The sequence below is a fragment of the Balaenoptera physalus genome (assembly GCF_965194825.1).
Source record: "Balaenoptera physalus genome assembly, chromosome: 5".
NCBI classification, from domain to species: Eukaryota; Metazoa; Chordata; class Mammalia; order Artiodactyla; family Balaenopteridae; genus Balaenoptera; species Balaenoptera physalus.
In genome coordinates this window covers 59456911-59483983 of record NC_138884.1, presented here as the reverse complement: position 1 = coordinate 59483983, position 27073 = coordinate 59456911, and the positions used below count along the sequence as shown (strand labels likewise).

At 39.3% G+C, this 27073-nt stretch overlaps 1 protein-coding gene across 1 annotated transcript in view; it reads left to right on the top strand.

Annotated features, from left to right (window-relative positions):
• The first annotated feature begins 5284 nt into the window (after positions 1–5284).
• The window catches only part of LOC309661872 (cyclin-Y-like protein 1), a 34629-nt gene continuing 12840 nt past the window's right edge, over positions 5285–27073 (top strand). The window contains exons 1-5 of the mRNA XM_082464013.1: positions 5285–5817; positions 14923–14997; positions 16884–16918; positions 22971–23071; positions 26629–26664. Of these exons, the coding sequence (XP_082320139.1) occupies positions 5592–5817; positions 14923–14997; positions 16884–16918; positions 22971–23071; positions 26629–26664 (473 nt within the window). The 5' untranslated portion in view covers positions 5285–5591. The remainder of the gene's footprint in view (positions 5818–14922; positions 14998–16883; positions 16919–22970; positions 23072–26628; positions 26665–27073) is intronic.

Here is a 27073-nt window from a genome sequence, read left to right as displayed (position 1 = left end):
TAATTTTGTATCCTGCAACTTTACCATAGTCATTGATTAGCTCTAGCAGTTTTCTGGTGGCAGTTTTAGGATTCTCTATGTATAGCATCACGTCATCCGCAAACACTGACAGTTTTACTTCTTCTTTTCCAATTTGTATTCCTTTTATCTCTTTTTCTTCTCTGATTGCCGTGGCTAGGACTTCCAGAACTATGCTGAATAATAGTGGTGAGAGTGGACATCCTTGTCTCGTTCCTGATCTTAGAGGAAATGCTTTCAGATTTTCACCATTGAGAATGATGTTTGCTGTGGGTTTGTCATATATGGCCTTTATTATGTTGAGGTAGGTTCCCTCTATGCCCACTTTCTGGAGAGTTTTTATCAGAAATGGGTGTTGAATTTTGTCAGAAGCTTTTTCTGCATCTATTGAGATGATCATATGGTTTTTATTCTTCAATTTGTTAATATGGTGTATCACATTGATTGATTTGCGTATATTGAAGAATACTTGCATCCCTGGGATAAATCCCACTTGATCGTGGTGTATGATCCTTTTAATGTGTTGTTGGATTCTGTTTGCTAGTATTTTGTTGAGGATTTTTGCATCTATATTCATCAGTGATATTGGTCTGTAATTTTCTTTTTTTTGTAGTGACTTTGTCTGGTTTTGGTATCAGGGTGATGGTGGCCTCATAGAAAGAGTTTGGGAGTGTTCCTTCCTCTGCAATTTTTTGGAAGAGTTTGAGAAGGATAGGTGTTAGCTCTTCTCTAAATGTTTGATAGAATTCACCTGTGAAGCCATCTGGTCCTGGACTTTTGTTTGTTGGACGATTTTTAATCACAGTTTCAATTTCATTACTTGTGATTGGTCTGTTCATATTTTCTGTTTCTTCCTGGCTCAGTCTTGGAAGGTTATACCTTTCTAAAAATTTGTCCATTTCTTCCAAGTTGTCCATTTTTTTGGCATAAAGTTGCTTGTAGTAGTCTCTTAGGATGCTTTGTATTTCTGCAGTGTCTGTTGTAACTTCTCCTTTTTCATTTCTGATTTTATTGATTTGAGTCCTCTCCATCTTTTTCTTGATGAGTCTGGCTAATGGCTTATCAATTTTGTTTATCTTCTCAAAGAACCAGCTTTTAGTTTTATTGATCTTTGCTATTGTTTTCTTTGTTTCTATTTCATTTATTTCTGCTCTGATCTTTATGATTTCTTTCCTTCTGCTAACTTTGGGTTTTGTTTGTTCTTCTTTCTCTAGTTTCTTTAGGTGTAAGGTTAGATTGTTTACTTGAGATTTTTCTTGTTTCTTGAGGTAGGCTTGTATAGCTATAAACTTCCCTCTTAGAACTGCTTTCGCTGCATCCCATAGGCTTTGGGTCGTCGTGTTTTCATTGTCATTTGTCTCTAGGTATTTTTTGATTTCCTCTTTGATTTCTTCAGTGATCTCTTGGTTATTTAGTAACGTATTGTTTAGCCTCCATGTGTTTGTCTTTTTTACGTTTTTTTCCCTGTAATTCATTTCTAATCTCATAGCGTTGTGGTCAGAAAAGATGCTTGATATGATTTCAATTTTTCTAAATTTACTGAGGCTTGATTTGTGACCCAAATTGTGATCTATCCTGGAGAATGTTCCATGCGCACTTGAGAAGAACGTGTAATCTGCTGTTTTTGGATGGAATGTCCTATATATATCAATTAAATCTGTCTGGTCTATTGTGTCACTTAAAGCTTCTGTTTCCTTACTTATTTTCATTTTGGATGATTTGTCCATTGGTGTAAGTGAGGTGTTAAAGTCCCCCACTATGATTGTGTTACTGTCAATTTCCTCTTTTATAGCTGTTAGCACTTGCCTTATGTATTGAGGTGCTCCTGTGTTGGGTGCATATATATTTATAATTGTTATATCTTCTTCTTGGATTGATCCCTTGAACATTATGTAGTGTCCTTCCTTGTCTCTTGTAACATTCTTTATTTTAAAGTCTATTTTAGCTGATATGAGTATAGCTACTCCAGCTTTCTTTTGATTTCCATCTGCATGGAATATCTTTTTCCATCCCCTCACTTTCAGTCTGTATGTGTCCCTAGGTCTAAAGTGGGTCTCTTGTAGACAGCATATATATAGGTCTTGTTTTTGTATCCATTCAGCCAGTCTATGTCTTTTGGTTGGGGCACTTAATCCATTCACGTTTAAGGTAATTATCGATATGGATGTTCCTATGACCATTTTCTTAATTGTTTTGGGTTTGTTTTTGTAGGTCCTTTTCTTCTCTTGTGTTTCCCACTTAGAGAAGTTCCTTTAGCATTTGTTGTAGAGCTGGTTTGGTGGTGCTGAGTTCTCTTAGCTTTTGCTTGTCTGTAAAGCTTTTGATTTCTCCATCAAATCTAAATGAGATCCTTGCCGGGTAGAGTAATCTTGGTTGTAAGTGCTTCCCTTTCATCACTTTAAGTATATCATGCCACTCCCTTCTGGCTTGCAGAGTTTCTGCTGAGAAATCAGCTGTTAACCTTATGGGAGTTCCCTTGTATGTTATTTGTCGTTTTTCCCTTGCTGCTTTCAATAATTTTTCTTTGTCTTTAATTTTTGCCACTTTGATTACTATGTGTCTCAGCGTGTTTCTCCTTGGGTTTATCCTGTATGGGACTCTCTGCGCTTCCTGGACTTGGGTGGCTATTTCCTTTCCCATGTTAGGGAAGTTTTCGACTATAATCTCTTCAAATATTTTCTCTGGTCCTTTCTCTCTCTCTTCTCCTTCTGGGACCCCTATAATGCGAATGTTGTTGCGTTTCATGTTGTCCCAGAGGTCTCTTAGGCTGTCTTCATTTCTTTTCATTCTTTTTTCTTTAGTCTGTTCCACAGCAGTGAATTCCACCATTCTGTCTTCCAGGTCACTTATCCGTTCTTCTGCCTCAGTTATTCTGCTATTGATTCCTTCTAGTGTAGTTTTCATTTCAGTTATTGTATTGGTCATCTCTGTTTGTTTGTTCTTTAATTCTTCTAGGTCTTTGTTAAACATTTCTTGCATCTTCTCGGTCTTTGCCTCCATTCTTATTCCGAGGTCCTGGATCATCTTCACTATCATTATTCTGAATTCTTTCTCGGGAAGGTTGCCTATCTCCATTTCATTTAGTTGTTTTTCTGGGGTTTTTTCTTGTTCCTTCATCTGGTACATAGCCCTCTGCCTTTTCATCTTGTCTATCTTTCTCTAACTGTGTTTCTTGGTCCACAGGCTGCAGGATTGTAGTTTTTCTTGCTTCTGCTGTCTGCCCTCTGGTGGTTGAGGCTATCTAAGAGGCTTGATGGGAGGCTCTGGTGGTGGGTAGAGCTCTCATTTACCAGTTTTATTTTACATAGGATGCCTCATTTACTAAAACCATAGATTCCAAGTTGCCCCATGAAAAATGTGATATTCTTAGCTGTCAACATTAGGGAATTTCCCCAATCACATTTTTAAATTGATTTAATGTGTTATTTTTGAAAACGTAAGTTGGGATATCACAAAATGGACTTAGCCTGCAGAGGCTTACTTTCTACCAGAGAGCTCCATTTCCATGTTCTGCTTAACAGAACCCAAAATGATCTTCCTTCCCAAACCTCTTCCTTTTCCTGCACTATCTAAGAAAAAGTAACCACACTCTACATAGTTCCCTAAGCCAGAACCCTAGCAGCCATTTTTGCTTCTCTTTTCCCCTTCCCGCTCCATATCTAGTCACTGAGCACTTCTATTCTACCTCCCAAATGACCTCAGATCCTTTCCCTCCACCCCAATCTCTGCCACTGCCTTTAGTTTGAACCCTCACTCCTCTCTTAGATGAATATAAAGTCTCTTAATGGGTTTTGTTGCTTCCATCAGTCCTACTTATTCTCAAGCGTGACCTCACTACAAACCACCTGATAGTGACTCCTTAACTTCACAACATTCAATGGCTCTCATGTTTCTGGGAAGAAAACCAAGCTCTTTACCCCAGCATCTACTTGGGATTAATAGATCTAGGTTTGAATTTCAGGTTTAAGTACTTTGCAGCAGTGTGACCTCAGACTATTGGGCTTTCTAAGCCTTTGTTTTCTCACCGTGCCTGAGGTCACTGAGGGCAGGACTATTTTTCACACACGGGTGCCTGGCATGTAGGAGGGACTAATCAATGTTGAATGAAGGGAAAGTATTTTAAAATCCACATCAAAAAATTGTTCCTCCTTAAAAAAAGAAAATCCTGATACCCTATGCCACTTCCAACCAAATTTGACTTCGACCTTTATTTTCTGATGATCACAATAAGGTGCCTTTGGGGATCCACACAATCAGGGATCAAATCCTGGCCACACCCCTGAGCAATCATGTGACCTTGGGAACGTGACTTAGCTTCTGTAAAATCTGTAAAATGAAGGTTTCTGAGGATTTTGTTCCCGAGGGTTAAATGAGTACCTCACTTGGAACGGGGGCGGGCGCATAGTGTTTACCAAATGTTAACTATCGTTATCATCTTCATCAAATCAAGACCGTGGTACTTCACTTTGTGACTCTCAAGTTTGTATGAGAAAATCGTGCTTTATGCGTTGTTGTTGGCTAAAGTAGGGAAACCTGGAAACTCCTGCCGTGGAAGAGAGCAACAGGCGAGAAAAGCGAGTTGCTGAATCCCAGCGCCTCAGAGGTGGGAGGGAGGAGTTCGGTACCTAATTTACTGATGAGGAAGTGGAGGGGTGACGTGTCCTCGAGTCTCATTCAAGACACAGCCACAGCTCTTTATTGAGAGTAGGACCAGGGCCCCGGGGGTTGCTATGGTTAAACTGTAGGTGGAAACTAACACTCTTTGGAAGGCAAGACAGGAGGAGCATTCAGTTATAAAAAACGGTCAAAAATTGGGGTGAAACTAAGTTCGTTGAGCAATACATCAAATGAGTCAACTGTGGACCCGGTGAAACCGAGTTGCTAACTGAACTGGCATTTTATGAACAGGGGCTTTCTACAGAGCCCACTGACTCAGGATGGCTTCGATTAACAAACTCCCGCGGCACTTCCCGCAGGACCGGAAAGCTCGGAGCGCGAGAGATGAATGGAAACCAGAGTCCGGGGCGCGCGCGCCGCTCGGGGGGCGGGGCAGCCGCGGGCGGGGGCGGGGCATTGTGAGTTACACGCCTGCGTTCCGAGGAGGGCGCGTGGAGGGAACTCTGGTCGTGATTGGTCCGTCGTAACCAGGTAACCAAAGGACACATTCCGGTAGGCAAGGGCCGGCCGGGCTAGTTACTTTCAGTCAGGAGGCGGCGGCGGAAGGAGGAGGAGCTCCGGCTGCGCTCTCTCCCTCAGTGGTTGTGCGTCTCAGCGCTTGTCTGGTTCCCACCCCTTTTAAATAAGCCGGTCTGGTCACCGCCCTCACAGACTAGTTGGCACCGGGGAGGCGGCGGCGGCGGGGGTGCGGCCGGGGCCGGGCCCCTGCCCGGGGCCCGGCGGCTGGGCGGACAGGAGAGCGGCGGGCGAAGTCGCGTCTGCATGTGCGGCACAGCCCCGGCATAGCCCGGGGCTGCCAGTGCCCGCCGCGCCATTGTTGGGGGAGGGGCGGCTTCTGAGCTCGGCGGAGTCGGGGGACGAGCGGAGGCGGCGGCGGCAAGGAGTGAAGGCGCCCCATGGGGAACTCGCTGTGTTGTTGCCTGTGCCCCAATGCCAGCCCCAAGTCGGGCCGGCGCAGGGGGTCAGCGGAGCCGGACTGCGAGTCTGAGGTCTACAAGGCGGCGGCCGGGAACGCGGTGGCAGTAGCTCCGGCGGCAGCTACCGTGGAACCCGCCGAGTTGGATTTCGCAGGTGGCGAAGGCCACCACCTGCATCACATCAGCGACCGGGAGATGCCCGAAGGTAAGAAGCGGCTGGCGCGCCTCGCCCCTCGCGGGGTAGGCGCCGTCTGCTCTCGGGCTTACCTCTGGCCTCCACCGCCCCCAGGGTCCCCCGGGAGGGAGACGCCGCCTAGGGCTCCTTCTTGCCCGGAGTTGGCTCTCCCAGGGCTGGGCACCGGGAACGAAGGTTGGCTCTGCTTGGCATCCCCACCCCTTATTCTTTACCAGTCGCGTCCGGCCAGTCTCCTTCCCTCTTCCCTACCCGAATGCCCAATTCTTTCCCCCGTTCCCATTTCCCAGCCCGGCCTGAGACCCTCCAATCCGCGGCCCTTCCTGTTCGTGGTTCTATTTAACATCTCGTGGGACTTAGCAGAGACTTTCTGGTGTATTCTCTCTTTTCTTAATGCAAATTTAAATACTCTAACTTCGGCGTATCCATCCCGTCTCCCTATCCAGATGGTACCTAAGCGAAGGAACTAGGTAAGGGCCTGATGATAGACTTCTATTCGTTAAGGTAGTGGATACTCGAGACAATTAAGACAAACATTAGAGGATTTGTCATTTAAATTCAAAATAGAGATGGACAGAGTCAGTGTGGTGTTCTTAACTAAAATTCTTTGGATTTTAATGTTTTCAGTCGCCCTGATAGAAGCTACTTTATCCCTTCTAACTATAATTTGAACACGACAGGAAAGAAAATGGTGGGAGAGGGGCTTAAAATAACTGTGAACGGTGTGAAACGTTACTGCCACGGCTGCAGAGAATAGTTGTTGGGTTTTTTTTCTTTACCAGAGGAGACCCCATGGAGTTCTGATTACTTTTAAATTCCCACTTTGACACAAGTATGTCTTCAGCTGCACAGCCTTAACCGACTTCTTTTGCACGTTGCCTGTTCTAAGGGAGGGGTGAGGTGGTTCCTGAGACTGCTGGACAGAAGTTTCAAAGGAGAAAAAACAAATTCAGATTGTAATTTGTAATATAAAGGTTTGGGAGTTAACATACCACATCCATCCTGCAGAAAAATGTCTCCATGGCTCCCTCCTCCGCCCCCCCCCCCCCGGTAGAATACTATTTAACTTTAAGAATGTTCAGGTAAAAGTTCTGAAGACTAAGTGGCTGGGGGTGGGTGTTGTCGGGGAGGAGAGGAGAGAGAGAAGAGAGGAAATGTTTGATTTTTGCCTCTAGAATTTTGGAAAGGGATGGCTCTAGGTTTAAAAAAAAAAAATTTCTGGGTCGCATAGTGGCACTTTAATAAAGACTGTTCTTTGAAGTATAAAACATTGTATCATAAAGATGTTAAAGCCCCACTGGCCCATTTGTTTCATTTAAATGCCAGAGATTATTTCATTATTTCATAGACGAAATGTCTTACAGCTCTTCTATTTAAATTTTAGTTGGGTTTATTTAATTTCTTTAAAAGTTAGAATAATTAAGCCTGTGGATTCACCCTTATGATGGACGTGGCTTTGTAAGTGGAAAGTACTCCCTTTTCAGAATAGTTAGATATTGTGAAAGAATGAACAAATTATGTGAATTAATTGTAGCTTTAAACACAAAGCATGTAAGTACTTGTGAAAACTGCTCTGCTTGTTGCTATAAGGTAAGCCTCTAAATGATTTTTAAAAACAGTTAGTAGTTGGCTAGTGTAGGATGAGAGACGAAAATTGGACCTTTATAGAATTCTTTTAAGATTTACAATGCATTTTCTTGTGTATTTCACTTGGCCCTTCCATCTACAAATAAGGCCCATATATATTCTCCCTCTGTTGCCGATGAAGAAGCCAAGACTTAGAGATCTGAAATGACTGTGTAACACAGCTACTGAACAAAAGAGACAGACTTGGGAGGTGGTAGATATGCCAAATTCAGTTCTTGGGCTGCTTAAGAAACTGTTTAGAATGCACCTTATATTTTATAATTTATCCATAAGTTAGGCCTATCTCAGCATACTCCAGTTTTGATTATTGCCATTCCAGTTTATTGTACACAACTCAGAAGCAACATTTACCTCTCCATTCTCTGTCTGTACATACATTGCAATGGATATGAATAAAAGTAGAAGTCATGAAATAGCCTAAATTTATCAGTCAGGTAAACACGTTGATATAATTTAAAGAGTTTGTTCTGGTGAAATCCAATTGAAGCCGAGAATGCCCTGGACAGAGGGACATTAGGGGAAGCTGGTAAGCGGGCAGGTAAGGTACTAAGCATTTAGCATACGACTATGTATGATAAGGAAGGAGTGCTAAATCAGGAACTGGAAAAATAGAGTTCATGAGTACAGAATTTACCTTTTTATGTTTAACATGATTGTTAAAATTTCATTTCAATTTGTCTTTTTTGGGGGGGCATTCAATAAAGTGATAAGAGAAACCTCAACTTCAGCATTTGCCTATTAATTAAGTTTCCATAGAAACAAGGTCAGAACACCAAATATAAAGTACAGGCACATTGGAAGTTTGCTCTTAATGTCTTTCTTTCAGACAATTTTGTATCAGTTTCCCTGGAAACTGAGAAATACCTACTCAGATATAAAACATTTTGGCTTTTCTACAGTGAAGAATTATTTGGTTACTTAGAGAAAATCGTACATAAATGATGCTCTGTCTTGTTCTTCAGAAACATTGGAGAAGAACATGATTTCTTCAAGCCATCTCAAAAAAGTAACTCCTAAGAACGTAGTATAGATTTCAGATAGACTCAAAAGAATTTTTTACTACTTTGTCTTTAACAGTATATCTAATATAACTGATGGTAGTGTCATAATAGAAAAGAAGATGCTACGGTCCTATTATCTGATTTTATTTTTATTCATCAACTTTTCATACAGCCTTTATGTTCTGACCTTAGGAGCTTTGCTAATTTTCTGGTGAAAGGTGCTCTCTCAAGTGACCCCTACCTCCCATCCCCCTGAAGAGTGGGTAGGGAAGGAATTGGCAATATGATGTGGAAAAACCTCTGAGCAACAGATCTTTCCTTTTTTTGGTGACAGTATTAATGAACATTTGATGTAAAAGATTTAGAAAACACAGAAAAGTCCTTCACTCACACTCAGAATATCCAGAATTTTTATTAATATTTTGGTGTTGATTCTTCCTGAACCTTTTGTATGCATATAAACATAACACTGTGTTTATTTTACAAAGATGGGATTGTTCTTTATGTGCCACTTTGTAACTTTTTGTTAGAAAGGAAAGTAACGACATGAAGCTCCTGGAACTGGGCTGACACCTAGAGAGTGCTCCAGGGTGATGTATTTCCATGCAGCTGCGCATAGCTCTACAGCCTGCCTTTTACCAACTGTTTACTGTGCCATCGAATGGTTGGAGCATAATTCATTTACCCAGCCTTTATGCTTGAGCATCTTTTATAATCCCATTATAATGCTTTATTCAGGGGACACAGATAAAAACTGATGCATTGTATTGATACTTCCCTATAGCATTCTGATTGTACGCTTTGTCTTACGCCTTAATTAAATTCATAGGGTGAGTCATTTTGTAGTAAAGGTATTTGAACATTAAATGTTCTTTTCCCAAATTAAAGTTACCATTGATTTTTCACTGAACATTAGATTTCCTCTTTTAGGTTTTCGTGGTTCTTGGTAACCTGTCTTGTGTCTTTGATTCTGAGTAACTAAACTACTACTCTAAGAGATCTGAAATTAACTCTGGTCTTAGGTGACAGACACATCAAAAGACAGCATTAGAAGAAATCTTAGATGATGTGGGAAAATTGGGAGAAACTTAACTGGTTTTGGGTACACTGAAACATGATTATTAGGCACCATTCCAGAGGCAGGACAAACAGTGGTTAGACAAGACAAAACCCGTATCCTAACTCAGGTCCTTACTTTCTAGAGGTGCCTGGGGGCTGACGACACAAGAATAACATCAGGTAGTGAGAACAGTAAGAAAGAAAATGAAGGTAATGGGCTGGGGAGGAGGACAGTTTTACAAGGGGTGGTTAAAGACAGCTTCTCTCCTTAAGCGACCCATGAGCAGTCCTAAGAGAGCCGTGTGAGGCTGTGGGAGAAGAGGCTTCTGTGCAGTTCCTAAGAAGGGAATATGCTTGATGCGTGCCAAGGACAGAAAGATGGGTGGCTGCAGCTGAGTGAATGAATGCCAGGAGGAATGTGGGGGATTAAGACCTTGTATGCCTAGTGGGCCTTGACCAAAAAATATGAATTTTAGTCTAATTGTAATGGGAAACCATTGAAGGATTATATGCAGGGGAATGATGTTAATTCTTAGAAAAAGGGAAGGGGGGTAGAGAGGGTGGAGGGAGATCAGACCAGCTACTGTGTGAGAATAGACTGTAAGGGTGGAAGGAAGCAGAGAGGGAGACCAGTTAGGAGGCTGGTGCGGTAGCTCAGGTGAGAGCCAACAGTGGCTTGAACAAAAAAGCGATATTAATAAGGGTCTAAAATAGGCTGTAGTATATAGATTGCTCTTGCATTTCATTTGATTCTCACCATGTTCTGAGTTAGGTAGTGTAGGAATTCTTCTCTTAGGTATAAATTGAGTTGTCCAAGGTTTTAAAAATGAGTATTGATAGAGAGTAGGACTGTAAATTCCAAATGCATGGCATATAGGAACAGAATTTATTGTTGACATTATGTGAGCTTCTTTGGAATACTACCTTTTTTCTCACCCTTTTTTGTTGTTGTTGTGTTAGTGTATTAAAGTAATAAAACTTAAGAGTTAAAACAGTAACACTGCGTAATGTGAAATGAAATGAAGGTAACTTGCAACCCAGAAAGGTTCTTAAAAGTCCAAGAAACTGAATAAAGTACTCTTTAGAAATATATAAAACCAGGTGTACTTACCTATGTGTCACCTCTCAGTCATGATCACTGTAACACTGATTGAGGATTAAAATAAGGCAAAACTGAGAACCAGGGTAGAGGCAGGTACAGAAGCAGTTGGAAACCAGAGCTGGGAAGTTTGGAAGCCAGGATTGTCAGAAGCTAGGAAAGCAGGATCAAGGCTTGGGTGAGCAGTAGCCTGGCAGGTGCAGGAGCCTGCTGTGTACCCGCTGGTGAGGCAGCCCAGCTCAGGGCTGGCTGGCAGGAGCTCCCTGACTGCGGTGGAAAGTGTGGACTCCAAGAGATGAAATCATCAGTTTACATGGTAATTGTAAAGATTGTAATGTTTGTATTATGAGCCATAAAACTAATACACTGCACAGTATAGGGATGCTAGGGCAGTTCAGTAAATGCAGTGGTTACCGTTAAGTAAACTGGTGCTCAGTTGGCCCAGAAACTGCTGACATCTCCTGTTTATTTGGAATATATTGAAATCAATATGTCGATATTAATCGCTTTCTGAAATATGCTGCTTCTGTCAGATGCTTTCTTGGTCACTTCCCTCTCCCTCTAATATTTTAACAAGGAAAAATCATTTATCGACAGTTTGATAGCATAGTTGTAACACTTTTAGCCTTCAGTAATGCATTTCATTTGTTCTAAGTTGCCTATGTTTTCACACTTTTAACAACTGCAATTGAGATGGATCTTAACAACTGGTAGAATCTTAGATTGGAGGAAAAACAGTATTCAGTGTCGGTGGTGTTTTACAGGTTTCCTCTGAGGAATGTTTACATTAAGACCGAGTTTAATTTTTTTTTAATCATACTTTTTCTACATCGACCTATCATGCTGTCAAATAAGTTGCAATTTAAATTGATAATACAAAAATGATGGGTCTTAAAATACAGTTTTAATCATAACCCCTAATCATGAGCTCAAGAGTATTTCTCCTGGGTAAAACATTCTTAGAGGTTTCTAAAGAAATAACTTTCAGAAGAATCCATGTAATTTCCTGAATGCACAGTAATTTCCTGAAGTCTCTAAATTACTGTGTGTGCATGTGGTGGGGAGAGGGATGAGAGGGATGGTGGGTGGTAAAGCTTTGCTTAATAGTTGGCAGTCTTACCTTTGTGATAGTGAAGAGTGTGGTAGGTTTTATCATAGTCTCCTTAGGCTCTTGGGAAGATAGTTCATGGCAAGTGCAGAAATATTGTGTGTATGTATGAGTTTACTGTCTAATGGCTCACATGTCCATTCTATAAGATAGTGATGTGGTATTTTTCATTAGCAAAAAGTGCAAGTTATATAGAAAATTGTTAGTTATATAGGCTATAAACAAAAGATTAATATTTTCTGAAAACCTCATGCAGACTGACAGCAGTAGGGCCCTGGTGTTTACAGTACATTCAAATGATAGGCCAACTCACCAAAGTGGAAATAACACTGATAACTGTGGGAAAATGGTCAAACTGTGTAATCAAAAGAAATACAAATTAGATCTACAGTGAGGTTCCTCATTCATATCAGTAGGAATTTTTTTTTTTTTTTTCAAGTATCCAAAGCAAGGGTAGGAACTCAAAATGTCATGATTGGTAGCATTATACCCTAATGTGCCCCCCACCTTCTTTAGGAAGCAATTTAGCATTGTACACGGAGCCGTGAAAGTGATCTAACCTTTTGGCTTAGTCATTCCACTTCCGAAGATCTTTGCTAAGGAGATAAAACCATTATTTTAAAAAACTATGTACGTGAAGATTTTCCTCATAATATTTTAAGAATAGAACTTTGTAAGCACCAATCCCCAGCAATAGGGGATTGGCTAAGTCCAGTATAGGAATAACACTTGATGGGCCAGTGTGTATTCATTAAACAATAAATATGCAACAGTGGGGTGGAGAGCGCTTGTTAGTAACAAGAAGACATAAATTGTACACTAATTAGAGCTTTTTATAACGTATAAGAAAAGCAACTAAAAGTAACGGTTGTGAATCATTGTGTGTTAATGATTGTGAATGGTTGTGTGTAATTTTTAAACAGAGCATCGTTTTGTCTCATGCAGATTTTTGTTCATGATATTTGTTAAAGGAATGAGCAAGTGACTTTTACCTTTCCCCACCTTTAGTGTGATCATCAGTACTGCTGATTAACCAGGTCTCCTTCAGTTGCAAGTTAAAAGAAAATCACAGAGTTAAGCACTACTTGACCCAGGAGTTAAATGATCTCCTCAGTTCTGCTCTCCTCTGTTGATGTCTCCTGAAAAGCCTTTCCCCTCATGATAACAAGGGGAGTGTCCAGCAGCTCAAGACTAGCTAAGGATCCTAGAGTACAGTTCTGCCTTTCTCTTTTCTTGGCAAGTCCCAGGACAGCTGTGATTGATTGGCCGGTCCTGGGTCCTGTGCCTACCTTTGAACCCCCTAGGATAGAGTAGGGAGAGTGCCAGCTTTTTTCTGGTCACTTGGGCTAAGTTTACTTTTTTTTTTTTGCATGTTGTCATTTCTTTTATCCCAGCCTTCTTGATTTTTGTATTTAGATCTGTAGTAGCACATCTTGGTTTGGCGGGTGTGTGTGTGTGTGTGTGTGTGTGTGTGTGTGTGTGTTAAAGCTTGCTTCTCTTTGATTCTGGCACTTAATTTTCCTGGACTTCCATTGAAAATTGTTAAGTTTTACCATGCCATAGACACTGATAAATAATACAGCTACTTTGCAAACATTTCTGCTTATTTTTTAGATTCAAATGTAGTCTATTTACTTTCTTTTTGGTATAGGTAAGTAGTCATGAATTCTTTCGGAAGCTATAGGTTAGAGGCAGCTGTGAAAGTCTCTGCCTGCCATTTTGTGTACAGCTGAAATAATTTATTTTCCCATTGTCTTAATTTTTCAAATATGTAGGAGAAAAAAACTTTAAAATAATTATATGGGTCTTTTACATAAAAATGTTGAATAGAATATTTTCTCCAAAAGCAGCTTGATAAACTTCAAATTCAGTGAAGGAATTTTCATGAAGAACAAAGCAGTTGGTTTAGCTCTGTAAATTACTAGTGCTGGCAATGACATTAAAATGGATGGCTCAGATTCCTGTTAAAACGGGAAGTCCAAAATTACTGTTCGTGCAAAATTCTTTCTGGGTGGGAAAAGGGGATTCTAGGTAGATACATTTGTGAAATGCTGGGTTAGACAGAATTCACTACTAGACTAATTAGTTTTTAATATATCAATGTGTGTATTCTTTGGATTCTCTAAGAGGCAGGGATATATTTGTATTTCACTTTGACCATCAAAGCCATCTTTCAAAAACAGATCAGTTATTATGTGGTTTGGGAAATAATTGCCTTAACCATTACTCTTTATCTGAATCTTGGTCCAGTTTCTTAAAAGATTGGTTAAATGGCTTGAGATGGACTTTGCTGAGGAAATGTCATAGGGCTTTTATGTTTGTTTGTTTGTTTGAAACAACAACCTTACTATCCTGTGTGGTAGCTTGTGCTTGTTTTGTATTTCTGCCTAAATAGAAGACGCTATCCCACCTGGGTGCAAGGTGGGCTACAGGCAGACCCACCTTTTCGTGTAGGTATGGCCAAAATTTTTTTCTAGTAGCCCTATGATCTGCTCCAGAAAGTACTCTTAGTGAAGCCCCAAATTAATCATGCAGCGTGGAATGAAGAAGTGAGTTTAGCTTTGGAAATAGAGGGCAAAGTTAAAAATCACTATCATGGAAGTGTTCCTCTAGATTAGAACATTGAACTTTTATGTAGTCCTCTTAAATCTGCCATGATGAATAGCCCCCAGATAAACCACAGCCAATTAAATGAGTTCACTTGTTGAATGGAGTTAGAATTAGCCATTTGATTGTCTGAAGAACATTTGCCAAAAGCAACTCACTTCGTTTTGGCATATTTGATATATTGAGCTGGTATCTGACAGTAGTTGGCCACAGCATAACTTGCTTCTTGAGACTGTTCCTGGAATGTGCTAGTAATATCAGCTTTAAAAGAGGGTGACTGAATTTTTAATTGATAAATAGGAGGGGAGTCACATATATGATTCATCTAAAAATGGCATAGATTATTTAGGTGCAAGTTAAAGAAGTCTAAGACATAGCCATGGTTTTATTCCACATGTATGGAGAGTTTCTACAATTTTGCTGTTTCCCAATAGAATTTTTATATTGTGCCTTTACTAAAATTGCCTTTTTGTCATTACTAAAAGCTCTTCTCAAGACTATTAAAAGTGGTTTCCATCAATGTGTAGCTATCTTTAAAATCATGTACTTTTCTACTCAACTAAATCACCACACCTTTTTCTCTTCTTCCTATACAGACTTAGCTTTGGAACCAAACCCTTCTGACCACCCAAGTGCAAGCACACTTTTTCTGAGCAAATCTCGAACAGATGGTAAGGCAATGCTTTTTTTTTCCCTGAGAAAAAGAGTGAAAACTGTTCTTGTTTTGTGTATTATAGGAGGTACTTAGAAAAACTCTTACAGTGGTTTAAATGTTTCACTTTTTTATGTATTCACTTGTCTTATTTTAATATGTTGATGATACAGTTTCCTTTAGTTGTCAGTGTTTTAGGGAGGAGAACACTTGGACTATCTGTTTATACATTTTGCCACCTCTTTATCAACATAGTCAACTGGCCACATGATTTAGATGTGGTCTATTTCTCCATGCTACTTTGTCCTTTTCCCCTTGCTCCGAAGAGCACATATGTTAAAGACAAATGATAGGGTTTAGATCACAGTTAGGTTTTCATTTGATCAAATCAGAAAAATCAGTTGTTATATATGGGAATTGAGCCTTGTGATTTTGGCCCTGTTTTACACAGTGTTCAACCAGACGAGCCTATCTCACATCCAGATTTATGCTACTCAGAACTTTTAAGCTATTCAAAACTTTCTCATCCTAATGTAGTGCTGTGCCAGGGTAATAAGAGCAACATGCCATATGGGGTTTTCCAGAAGATTATCCTCAGCATGTGAAACTCATATAAATTTCCTGTGTCCTCCTTGTTTTAAGATGAGAATCAGAACCGTAGAATATTTTGCACTCCTGCTTGCCTGCTTGTCTTCCTTAATGTTATGTTAAATCCTAGTTTATTTGCTAAAAAGCCACACGTGACCAAGTTTTTCAGTTGATTACGAGAGCAGGAATACAAGAAGTGAACATTCCATAATATTTAAAGTGAAGCAGCACAATAAAAAACGGAGGTTTGGTTTTTTGTTGCTGTTGTTTTGCTTTTTGTTTTTTTCCGTTAGATCACTGGTTTTTATAAAAGGATATAACTCAGGAACAGCCAGATGGAAGAGATGCATAGGGCCAGGCATGGGGACAGGGCACAGAGCTTTGATGCCCTCTGCAAGGGTACTACATGCTCACCAACCTGGAAGCTCCTGGGGTTTCTAACTTGCATTTTTCTAGTGTGTGTACTTGAGCCACTCATTTCTGGTTAGGATTGCTCTATTTCTCAGTTTCTTCCAGAGCCATGAGCTGCTCACATGTAGAGGGGCTCTGGAGACAGTAAAAGAAAAGCTGTCCCATGCCTGTCTCTCTCTTCAGCCTTAAGGAATCCGTGCCTGTGATGCCTGTCTGGAGTTAAAGGAGGCAATGTGAGCAAGAGTGTGGCCTAAGACCCTCTTCAGGCTTTTATTCTTCTGGCCTTTGTTGGAGCAAAACAGTTTTGTGTGCTGTAGATATGTTCATTTAGGTCAGCACACTCATTTTAAAATTTACGTTTAACATAGGTTACTTTCCAGTTGTGTATTTTTTCAGTAAGGTATTTGAGTAGGTTACCATTAAGTGGTTCAGGATGCTTCCAGAGATCCTGGTGCGTTGGGAGATGAGTGCCTGGCCAGAAACTGGTTCGTAGAGTTGTCATCTGTAGACTGTGGTAATTAAAGTAAGCTGTGTGTAAATGAAGACTTAGAAAATACTCCTGGCTAGTAGTTCAGCTATGCAGCAGGTACATTTTTTTATTAGCTAAGTTTCTCACCTGGCCTAATTTGCTTTGTCCTTTTCTTTTGTAAATGGGGAGTCTTTCATTTGTACCTAATACAGAATATCTATTAGGTCAAAAAAGTGAAACTAAGTTTTTAGATTTTACTTATAGGACTCATCTTGCTGGGTGATTTAAATTATATATTTTGTTGGAAATTATTTTAAAAAATAGAATGGAATTTTATCTCATTGTGTTATTGGTAATCCATCAGATAATTAGTGACTACTTTTATTTTTCTATGGCATTTGTATCAGAATTCATCAGTTAATTTTTTTTATTCTTAGTGCGGGAAAAGAGGAGGAGCAACCGTTTAAACCATGTAAGTAAACAGTTGAAAAGTTAAGAAATTAATAGTTTGAATTAAAAATATGTCTGCCATGGTTCCTAAAAAATATGATGGATCCAATACTGTTAGCCTGAACCTCTTTTTTGTAGATTTTCTAAATCTCTATTTTCCTAATTCTCAAATGTATTCAGGAAAGTCTTTGACTTAGTAGTGCCCATTTTTTAAGGGTTCTGACATTTAAGTTAAATTTCACTAATACGGTTGTAGTATAAAGATCTGCCTTAAATTCTTTTGCCTTATTTTTTTGATCTTATTTTTTAACCAAAGTAATAAAAGTATAACAGGTAAGTTAATTTTTAGCACTGTCCATTGACTTCTTGTCATAGCAGGTGAAAGCTTAGCTTCTTCGCTCCACCATGACGTTATTACCCTCCCTGTGTTCCCTCAACATGTATCAGTTTTTATTAAATCAGAATCAATGTTTACATTACTACGACTCTGCAAATATTGTGCATTGCTGAGCCATAGAGTTCTCTGACTGTGCCTCCTCCTTGTACACCCTTCATTCTTTTTCTTAAATATTAATGAAATTGGAGCACTTCTGCACTTCTCTAGGATAACCCAATCCCCCTTTTCCTAGCCAACGTGATCTCACACAGCCAAATGCAGTAAGTAGCTCCCTGCCCGGTCTCCCTGCTTTCACATTCTTCATTTTTTCTGTGGAATTAATTTCCTGACTATATTCACTTGCCTGTTTTCTAACAGCTATTTTTTTCCCCAAATGTTTTAACATTTGTCACATGCCTATCAAAAAAATTTTCCGTCTACTAAGCCACATCTGTTCCATTTTTTTCTTGGAGACACTTTGCCCCAATCTTTTGTCTTCCTACTCCCATATAGACTAGTGTTCCCCTAGGCCTGCTCTATGCCTCTTTCCCTGGGATATCTGTGTGAAGTCATCTGGGATCTCACATAACTCTGCTCTCTTATGTTGGATCCCCTATGTCCTAGATTCTGTTTCCCTCTTGTCTTGTTATACTTCCTTGTTTTACTGGAGCACATTTTCCTGGGAAAAGGGCACATGGGCAGAAAGTTTATAGAGATCTAGCCTCTCTGAAACTCCTTCTATTTGATAAAGTATAGAATTCTCAGTTGAAACTAATTTTTGCAGTTCTAAAGACATTTCCCTCTCATCTTCTCATTTACACTGTTGCTCTTAAACCTGTTGAACATTGTATGGTACATTGTGCATTACCGATTTTAGTCATTTTCCCCCATCCCTTCCTTCTCGGGAACCTTTTAGTACCTTCCCTCTCCCTGGGATTTTGAAATTTCATAATTTGGTTTGGTATAGACCTTTTTTGTGTGTTTCTTTGATATTCTGTTTTTTTCTTCCAGGTTCCTATTATTCAGATGTTGGAAGTCTTAGACTTACCAGATCGCTAACTTTTTTCCCCTCCTGCTTTGCATTTTGTCTTTTTGTCCTGCTTCCTGGAGATTTCCTTGACTGTGCTCTAATCCTTCTATTGAATATATTGTTTTGTCTACCTTATTTTCAATTTATAGAGTTCTCTTATATCCTGTCATTCTTTTTTTCACTGATGCAATTTCAAGTTTTCATTTGCTCCTGAGATTTTATCACTCCCATCAATTCCTTCTTCCTGTTTTGTTTTGTATTTTTAAAGCATCCTTATATTTTATTTTATTTATTTATTTTTTGGCTGCATTGGGTCTTGGTTTCTGCACGTGGGCTTTCTCTGGTTGCGGTGAGCTGGGCCTACTCTTTGTTGGGTGCGTGGGCTTCTCATTGCAGTGGCTTCTCTTGTTGCGGAGCACAGGCTCTAGGGCGTGCGGGCTTCAGTAGTTGCGGCTCATGGGCTCTAGAGCGCAGGCTCAGTAGTTGTGGCGCATGGGCTCAGTTGCTCTGTGGTATGTGGGATCTTTCTGGGCCAGGGCTCGAACCCGTGTCCCCTGCATTGGCAGGCGGATTCTTAACCACTGCGCCACCAGGGAAGTCCCATTCCTTCTTCCTGTTTTGATCTCTCACTTGTTGGGGGCTTCCCTCAAACGTGTGATGGTCCTTGGCTGTCTGTTAAGATCTAATTGGAAGCATCACTTGGACAACTCGTTAACTGATGGGCCTCACTGCAACGATTTGGGGACCACGCCTCTGAACTCTGAGCCTGCCTTGGGTTCTGTAAGACAAACTGGTTTTCTTGTTCCTGTCCTAGTCACTCTCTGTAGGTACCAAGGTTGTGCTTCCTCTGTTCTGCCATGTCAGTTACCACTCCTTTATCTAGTCTTTTCACCTTTCAAACATTAAAAATCATCTGCTGTTTATCCTGTCTTATGTATAGCTTTTTTAAAAAAGGCCTTTAATTCTAATGAGATGATATCTGAAAGAAGGGGGAGAGGAAATAGATTTGTGGTCAGTCTACTCAAACTTAGATTTATTCTTTGAGTATAGGTTCTGAGTTTGAAGTTTAATTCAATATAATTAACGATATTAATTCAGACAATATTTTTGATTATACCTATAATTAGAATATTATACTTTTCTACTAAGGCCTTGAGTATGAATTCTATTCAAACCACTCACCCTACCATATTGTCCATTAATGTGCAACATAGATGGAGTATTACAGACTTTTCAGTTAAAGTCATTGATTCTTAATAAACGTATCCAAAACTTGTGAAAAGGGGGAAGAAAAAAGTGAACTTCAGCTTTATTCTCTTTTTTTTTTTTTTTTTTTTCATTTATATACTTTTATTTGGGAATGTTTAAATCAATACAGAGAAAACGAAATTTCAGGGACACTGAATATCATTAGTTTGGATATCATTACTTTATTATAAAAGAAACACGGAAATTATTTACAGGATGAAAGATTTCAGAACTTCAGTGGCAGCTTCACGTGATGCCATTGGGGGAACGGGCAGCTTCACGTGATGCCATTTCAATAGTGACTTATTTTAGTCGACATATTTTCCAAGAATGTCACCATCTCTAAATAAGAAATAATCCTTGTCATCTAGAACTACTTTGGTGCCTCCATATTCTGGGAGAAGAACTTTATCTCCAACTTTCACACTAACTGGTTGAATCTCTCCACCCTTTCCTTTAGAGCCTGATCCAACAGCTACTACCATTGCTTGCAATACTTTTCCTTGCGATTTTTCTGGAAGCATAATGCCTCCTTTGGTTACAACTTCGGGTGCACTTCTTTCAACTAATACTCGGTCAAAGAGGGGAAGAAACTTTCTAAATGCCTGTCCTGCCATGACTCGGGTTGCCGCACTTCGTACTCTCGCTCTCTCCAGCTTTATTCTTTTAATGGGTTAAAATCAGAGGCAGTAGGCACAATGGGAAGAGTCACTGGGTGGGGGCAGGATTTCAACAGGTACTTGACCTTTAATGATGAGCTTTGAGGGTTGTTACTTACTAGCCTCCTAGGTATGATTATTTTCTAGTCTTCACCATTAAACCTGAAGTCTACTAAGCAACCTTTCCCCTTATAAAGATTGTAAAAGTCCATGTATTTTGTCCTTAGTGCTGAATGAAGATAAATACTCTTCTTCAGTGACCAATTGAAATAATACCTATGAACATTAAACTGTCAGTAGTGTTTTTTGCTACTTGTTTTTTTTTTTTTTGTATTTGCATTTTATACCCTTATGTGTGTCAGTGCAGTTTATTGAGGTTGTGAGCCAGCAATGGTAAGGCTTTAATCATAAAGGACAGTTATCTTAAATTTTCAAGCAAGATGAGAGGAAAGTAATCTGCTGGCAGCTAACATATCTAGGCTTTGCTCAGAGGCTTCAATTCTGCCATCCTTTAGTGAACACTAGATGCTGGAAAGTTTGAATAGTTTCAGGAGTAGGCCTGTGGAAGTGTTTCTTTTGTAGGATCGAGCCAGTAGACTGTAAGTTGCTGATACATTAAATGAGCCCCCATAGGACTATAGAGCACATCTAATTAAAAATTTTAAATGTTTTAGCAGTAATATTTCCAAAGACAAATCAATATACATTCATAATAGAAAAAAAAGTTTTTAATAGAGGAAAACAGGATAAATAGCACCCAAAGCTCTACCAACTAGTCTATATTTTGGTACATTTCCTTACTATTTTTATTCCCCTCATATATATAGATTTTTGGTCAGAATTGACTTTTATTACGTGTAGTGTATGTCATATTATACCCTAATAGTAGTGACCTTAAAAGATAACCTGCTTCGTTTAGAATCAAAGTATTTGAATGAGTGAATTTTCATTTTTCATGCTGTATCTGTTTTTTGAGATTCTAAAATTACACATTAACCAAATAGCTTAAGGACCATATCAGAGTTTTAGTTTAAAACATTTCTAGCTTGAAGGAGAAATTAGTCTTCCAAATAGTGATACTTTTCAAATATGTTACATCTAGAACTTTTTGTTAATAAGGAATAAGTGGCTTTGCATAAAGCATCTGAAACAAGCAAAATGGTGTTTTATATATGCCATTTGGATATTTCTGATTATTGGATACTGACAATTTTTATTTAAATGCTCTGTATTTTAAAAAGCATCAACTAGATTTTCTCCCTGCCTCACCTTTCATGTATCTGTGGAGGACATTGATGGGAGAGTGTGACAGCATGGTGAAAACTATTTTATATTAATAGGGGGAAGGAAGGCTCATCTGAATTAGTAAACAAACAAAAACCAAAACCAAAACCCAGCTTTAAAATTGTTTGTATTCTGTGGTATTAAAGAATGCTACTCTTCCTTCCAGTGGCTTTCAGTGATTGGGATTTGGTTACTGGCCTTACTTTAAGGAAGAGAGTTGTCCTAACATAGTTTAGGCCATTTTAGTATTTGACTATTGCCGTGTTCATGGGCTCTTCACAAATAAATGGATACTTCTAAAGTGTTTTAAAGATAGTTCATTCTCTAGAGGGTCTCAAAAAGTTCTTTGTCACCTCTCCAACACCACTGTAGATAAATTCTCACGAATTTGTATCTTTAGTAAGATTTACCTCCAGTTGTAACTGATCTTAAATAATTTCTCAAACACTTGTTGAATCCTAATTTGTCCCAGATTCTGTGCTCAGTAGCTGGAGGTAGGAGAAGAATCTTCCTAACATGGAGAAGCTTGTTTACTTAAGAGGGTGGTACTATGCAAGCAGCTGAGACCATGGAACAGTTGGTAAATTAGATGTGTGAGTGTGCAGAAAGTGAGAAGTTTTGTGGTGTGCCTGCTGGCAAAGGGATCCTAGAGGAAGATGGGGTCAAGCTTGCTGGGACAGGAGGAAGAAAAAGGCATTGCAGGCAGAGAGCAGCATGGGTGAGGCAGGAGTGTCAAATAACACGTAGAACAGAATTAGTACAATTTTGAAATGAATGGCAAGTATTCTCTGAGGTTCTCACTTGAGTAATGTAACGGCAGTCTGACTTAAACATGAAGTGAGAAGTTAAATTCTCAGAGTTGTTTTATCCGTTTTTTGTGGATGCGAGAGAATCTTTAAGCAGTACCTTTTTGTCCTCCAGATAAGGAAATTGAGGCCCAGAGAGACTTATGGCCCCCAGCTTTTTAGTGATAGAGCAGCCCTGGCATGCCCAGCCTCTGATTGGAAAACGTTTGTTTCGTCACACTGTCTCCTGAACTAATACATTTATTATTGGTGTTCATTTACTGCAGTCAAATGCTCCTACATCAGTATTACATAAAGCATTACGTTTTATTGTAGTAAATGAATAGAAATAGGAAATCTCAGCTGCATTTCATTGCTTAAGGAAAAAACCCTGAAATCTTATTCTAAACTTTTTACATTATTATAAAGGTAATTTATAATAGGTGCTTGCCAGGTTTGATTATAGGTACTATATCAAGGCAGCATTTTATAACCCATTTCTCAAAGCTCGTCTGTGGAAGTCAGAGTATAGAGGTTTCCCATAGAGCTGCACATGATATCACACTCAGGCAGTTCATGGAGTGTAAGAAAAATCTTAATGCTTTATCGTTTGACATTTTAACCAAGGAAAAAAACACACTTTATAGGTTTAACTTACTGTGACATTTTCTTCTATTTCCCTTCCCCTTCAGGTATCTCCAGGGCAGCTTACTAAAAAGTACAGCTCATGCTCAACAATATTTCTAGATGACAGCACAGTCAGCCAGCCTAATCTTAGAATCACAGTAAAATGGTGAGTACAAGTAGCTTGCCAAGGGCTGAGTGACAGACCCCCTTATCGCTAAAAGCCTCCTAGCCATACATAATTTCATTCATTTGAATTGTCCTTTTCAGTGATCAGGTTAAAAAACTGGTGTCAACTATAGATTGATTTCAAGGACCTAAATATGAATTTTCAGTTTACATTTTAATCTTAGAGCGCATGATAGAAGGGAAAGCCAGTTAGCAAATAAGAAATCCCAGAAAAAGTATAAATCTTCATTTGACGCGTTTCTGTTGCTAAGCCATTGTTGAACACGATGAGAAAGAGAGGTGCTTTTGATTGGCTGTTTCTAGAGACAATTATTTCTGTATGAGTTGTAGTCCTCAAACAATGTGCACTACTTCGGAAGCTACTCTTAGAAGAAGGAACAGCTTGTCCCCTATTGGCACCAAAGCGAATCTGCATTTAAATTTCATTGGAGTTTGTCAGATTTATCCCACTGTGCATTTTTTTTTTTTTCCTGCACTCTTTCTGTATGAAATTTGACTTCTCCTTCCTGTCCCCCAAAGAGGGGGAGAATATATCAAACCAGTCTTAAGAAATACACACTCAAGCTTAATTTCTTTGTAGATGAAATTTGTTCAACTGAGGTTTTAACTTAATAGACACATTTAATTTTTGTTTATATATATAAATATATCTCCAACACACTGTATCAATCACAGCAGAGAACAATAAAAGAGGTGAGGTTTCGGAAACATGGCTGTGGTCAGGCTTATACTTAAGGAGACACGAACAGTGTCATGATGATGGAAACTATTCTTTAATTTCTGGGAGCACCTCATAGTCCACAATTGGCGATGCACTTTCAAAACACCCTAATGATGAACCTTTCAAGCTTATTTAAGAGAAAAAAACCAAATGGGATGCAGAGCTTCTTGCCTCCTCCCTCGCGGTTGTCCACGAAACATTAACATCTCCTTAGGATATGAATGTTGATTTTCCAGAACACAGTTTGGGAAATGCTATTTGAAAATATTAATGTCCTATCCTTAATTTTATTTGTTGTATTAATTTTATAAGCTAATTATATTTTTAATTGGTTTTTAATGTGCCAGCTCTTTTTTTAGCTATTTAAATTATCAGTAACTTCTACTTTAATTAAAGACAGCAAGTTCACAGTCATAATAATGTAACTTTCCTCTCTTGCTTACAATAATAGTTGCAGTCAAATCATGTTTCAGCAAAAACTGAGCCCCATCTCTAAAGTCCTGAGTTTGGGCACTTATCACATAATCACTGAATGTTTTTATTCAGCCAAGACACTGAATCTGTGGGTACAAAAACCACTCTACTTTGGCTAGAGTCGCAGCTTCTTTTGAATTCAAAAGAGTCTGATGTCCAGTATATAATTCAAAAGTACTTTGAAGGTTAACCTTGCTCAGGGACTTCCCCGGTGGTGTAGTGGTTAAGAATCTGCCTGCCAACGCAGGGGACACAGGTTCGAGCCCTGGTCTGGGAAGATCCCACATGCCGCAGAGCAATTAAACCCGTGCGCCACAACTACTGAGCCTGTGCCGTAGAGCCCGCGAGCCACAACTACTGAGCCCGTGTGCCACAACTACTGAAGCCCACGCACCTAGAGCCCGTGCCGTGCAACAAGAGAAGCCACCACAGTGAGAAGGCCGCGCACCACGACAAAGAGCAGCCCCCGCTCTTGGCAACTAGAGAAAGCCCGCGCGCAGTAACAAAGACCCCATGCAGCCCAAAATAAGTAAAATTAAATAAAATTTAAAAAAAAAAAAAAAAGATTAACCTTGCTCAGACAAGTAGGTTTCATCCTTTTTTTTCCCGACCTAGTCTAATTTTTGGAAGTACAGTAAATTTTAATTTGCTCTCATGAAGTTTTAAAAATGATCATTCATCACATTCATTATTGGTGAAATAAAGGTTTACTGAGAAAATTAATAGGGTCAATTGGCTTTTAGGAATGATTTTGAAAATGTTTATCATGGGGTTAGTTTTCAGTGGGGTAGTTGTTCTCAGTGGGGTAGGTGAGCCTTATTAGAATCACTTATGCAACTTTTCAAGATGTATGTTTCTGGATGCACAAAGTCCACCCGCCTGCCCCCGCCTCCAAGACACAGTGTCTGTGTGTCTGTCTGTCTGTCTGTCTCTCTCTCACCCACGCACACACACCTTTTGACAAGATGGGGAATGATGTGAAGCATGATTATATGGACAAAAGCATCCCGAGTGATTCTCCGATCTTAACCCTAACTCATTCATCCCTAAACTTTGCTGCACGCTGCAGTCATCTGGGGATCTTTAAAAACAGTCCTGATGCCCAAGTCATACCCAGTGCCGGTTAAATCAGAACATCTTGAAGCAGAAGCCAGGCAGTTTTTAAAGCTTCTCAGATGATCCCAGTGTGCAGCTGAGCTTGGGAGCCACTATTTGGTTAGAGGGCAGGAGAAAGAGAACTGCTTCTGCTAATTAGTGGGACCTTAGGTAAGTCAGTTTTAAGCCTTGGTTCCCTTATCTGTAAAATGGGTTGTTTAATTAAATGTCATCTACGGTTCAGTGGTCCTTTCCATCATAAAACTTCTAATGCTGTGATTTTAAAATCAATTTGAAGATGAAACTCTGAAGCACTATAGAAGTATCCATCTTTGATGCTAACGGTGTTACAGGCCTTTATACAAGTGCTAAGATTCTATAGACCTATTATAAAATTCAGATTTGCCTTCCCTCAATTATTTTGAGTTTCATTTTAGACACTGAGAACAAAGGGGAGCATATAACTTAACCAGAGAACCCCTTTGTTGCCTAATATACAACAGCTGTGAATAACTTAGGACTATAGTAACTTAAAAAAGACTACCTAAGGACTTGTATCTATCTGTTCGTTAATACTTTATTTAAAATAATTTGGAAATACCTGTCATTAATAGTGTACTGTGTAGTATTATGCTGTCTTATTAACACTGCTTATTTCAGGATAGCTAGACCTATCATCAGTTTTGTGGCTATAAAATTTTGCTATTAAATTTTCTAATAATTATGTAAAAGTGATTTGAAATCATTTTGGTATAGAGCACTTTTATTATTTACTTTTAGGGAAATAATGGAAAACGGATGGGTAGGTGGGTAGCGAACTAAATCAACTGAAATGCAGGGGCTAACAAAAAAACCACACCCCCACACACACACCCCCACACACACACTACTATATGGCTTCAATTTAAGCATGTGTATAGATAGATATAACTTGTACAGGACAGAAGGTTTTGTGGGTAGAAGGACAAATGACAGGGGAAATATGTAATAATTTATATATTATAATAATCAACCAAAACATGCCTTCTAACAGCATATCTAGCATTTTGGGTCTCCTAATTTTGCTAAAAGCTGAAGAACCTAAAACAAGGGGGAAAGCACCCACGTGGTACTGTTCTGAATTCGAGGATTTCGGGGCCACTGGGCCTCTGGAAGGTCTTCCCTCCTTGCTAACCCCTTTTTAAAAATGTCTTCAGGCCTGATATGATAAAAATCAGTTATTACAATGTATTTTTTTTCCTCCACAGTATGACCTTAGCAATATATTACCACATAAAGAACAGGTGAGCTCTTTTAAAACCTATCTTGTTATTCCAGCTAATTAATTTACAAGGTATCAAGTTTCGTGTTAGGTAATAACTATAGATGTTACTGGCATAAGCTTTTATTATTAGAGTGCTTTTATTACAATATAGAAGTGAATCATTTATTTTTCTCTTAGGACCCTTAATTCTTAGGTTACTGAGCATCCCAAAGAGTATTTGTTTATATGGGTTATATTGATAATTTACTGTATTAGAAATTGAAATTGAGAATTTAAAAAATTAAATCCATTGTATGTTAAAACAGGGTTTGCCTTAGCACTACTGAAATTTTGAGCTAGATAATGCTTTGTTGTGGGGTGTCGTCCTGTGTGTTATAGGATATATAGCAGCACCCTTGGCCTCTACTCACTAGATGCCAGTAGCACCT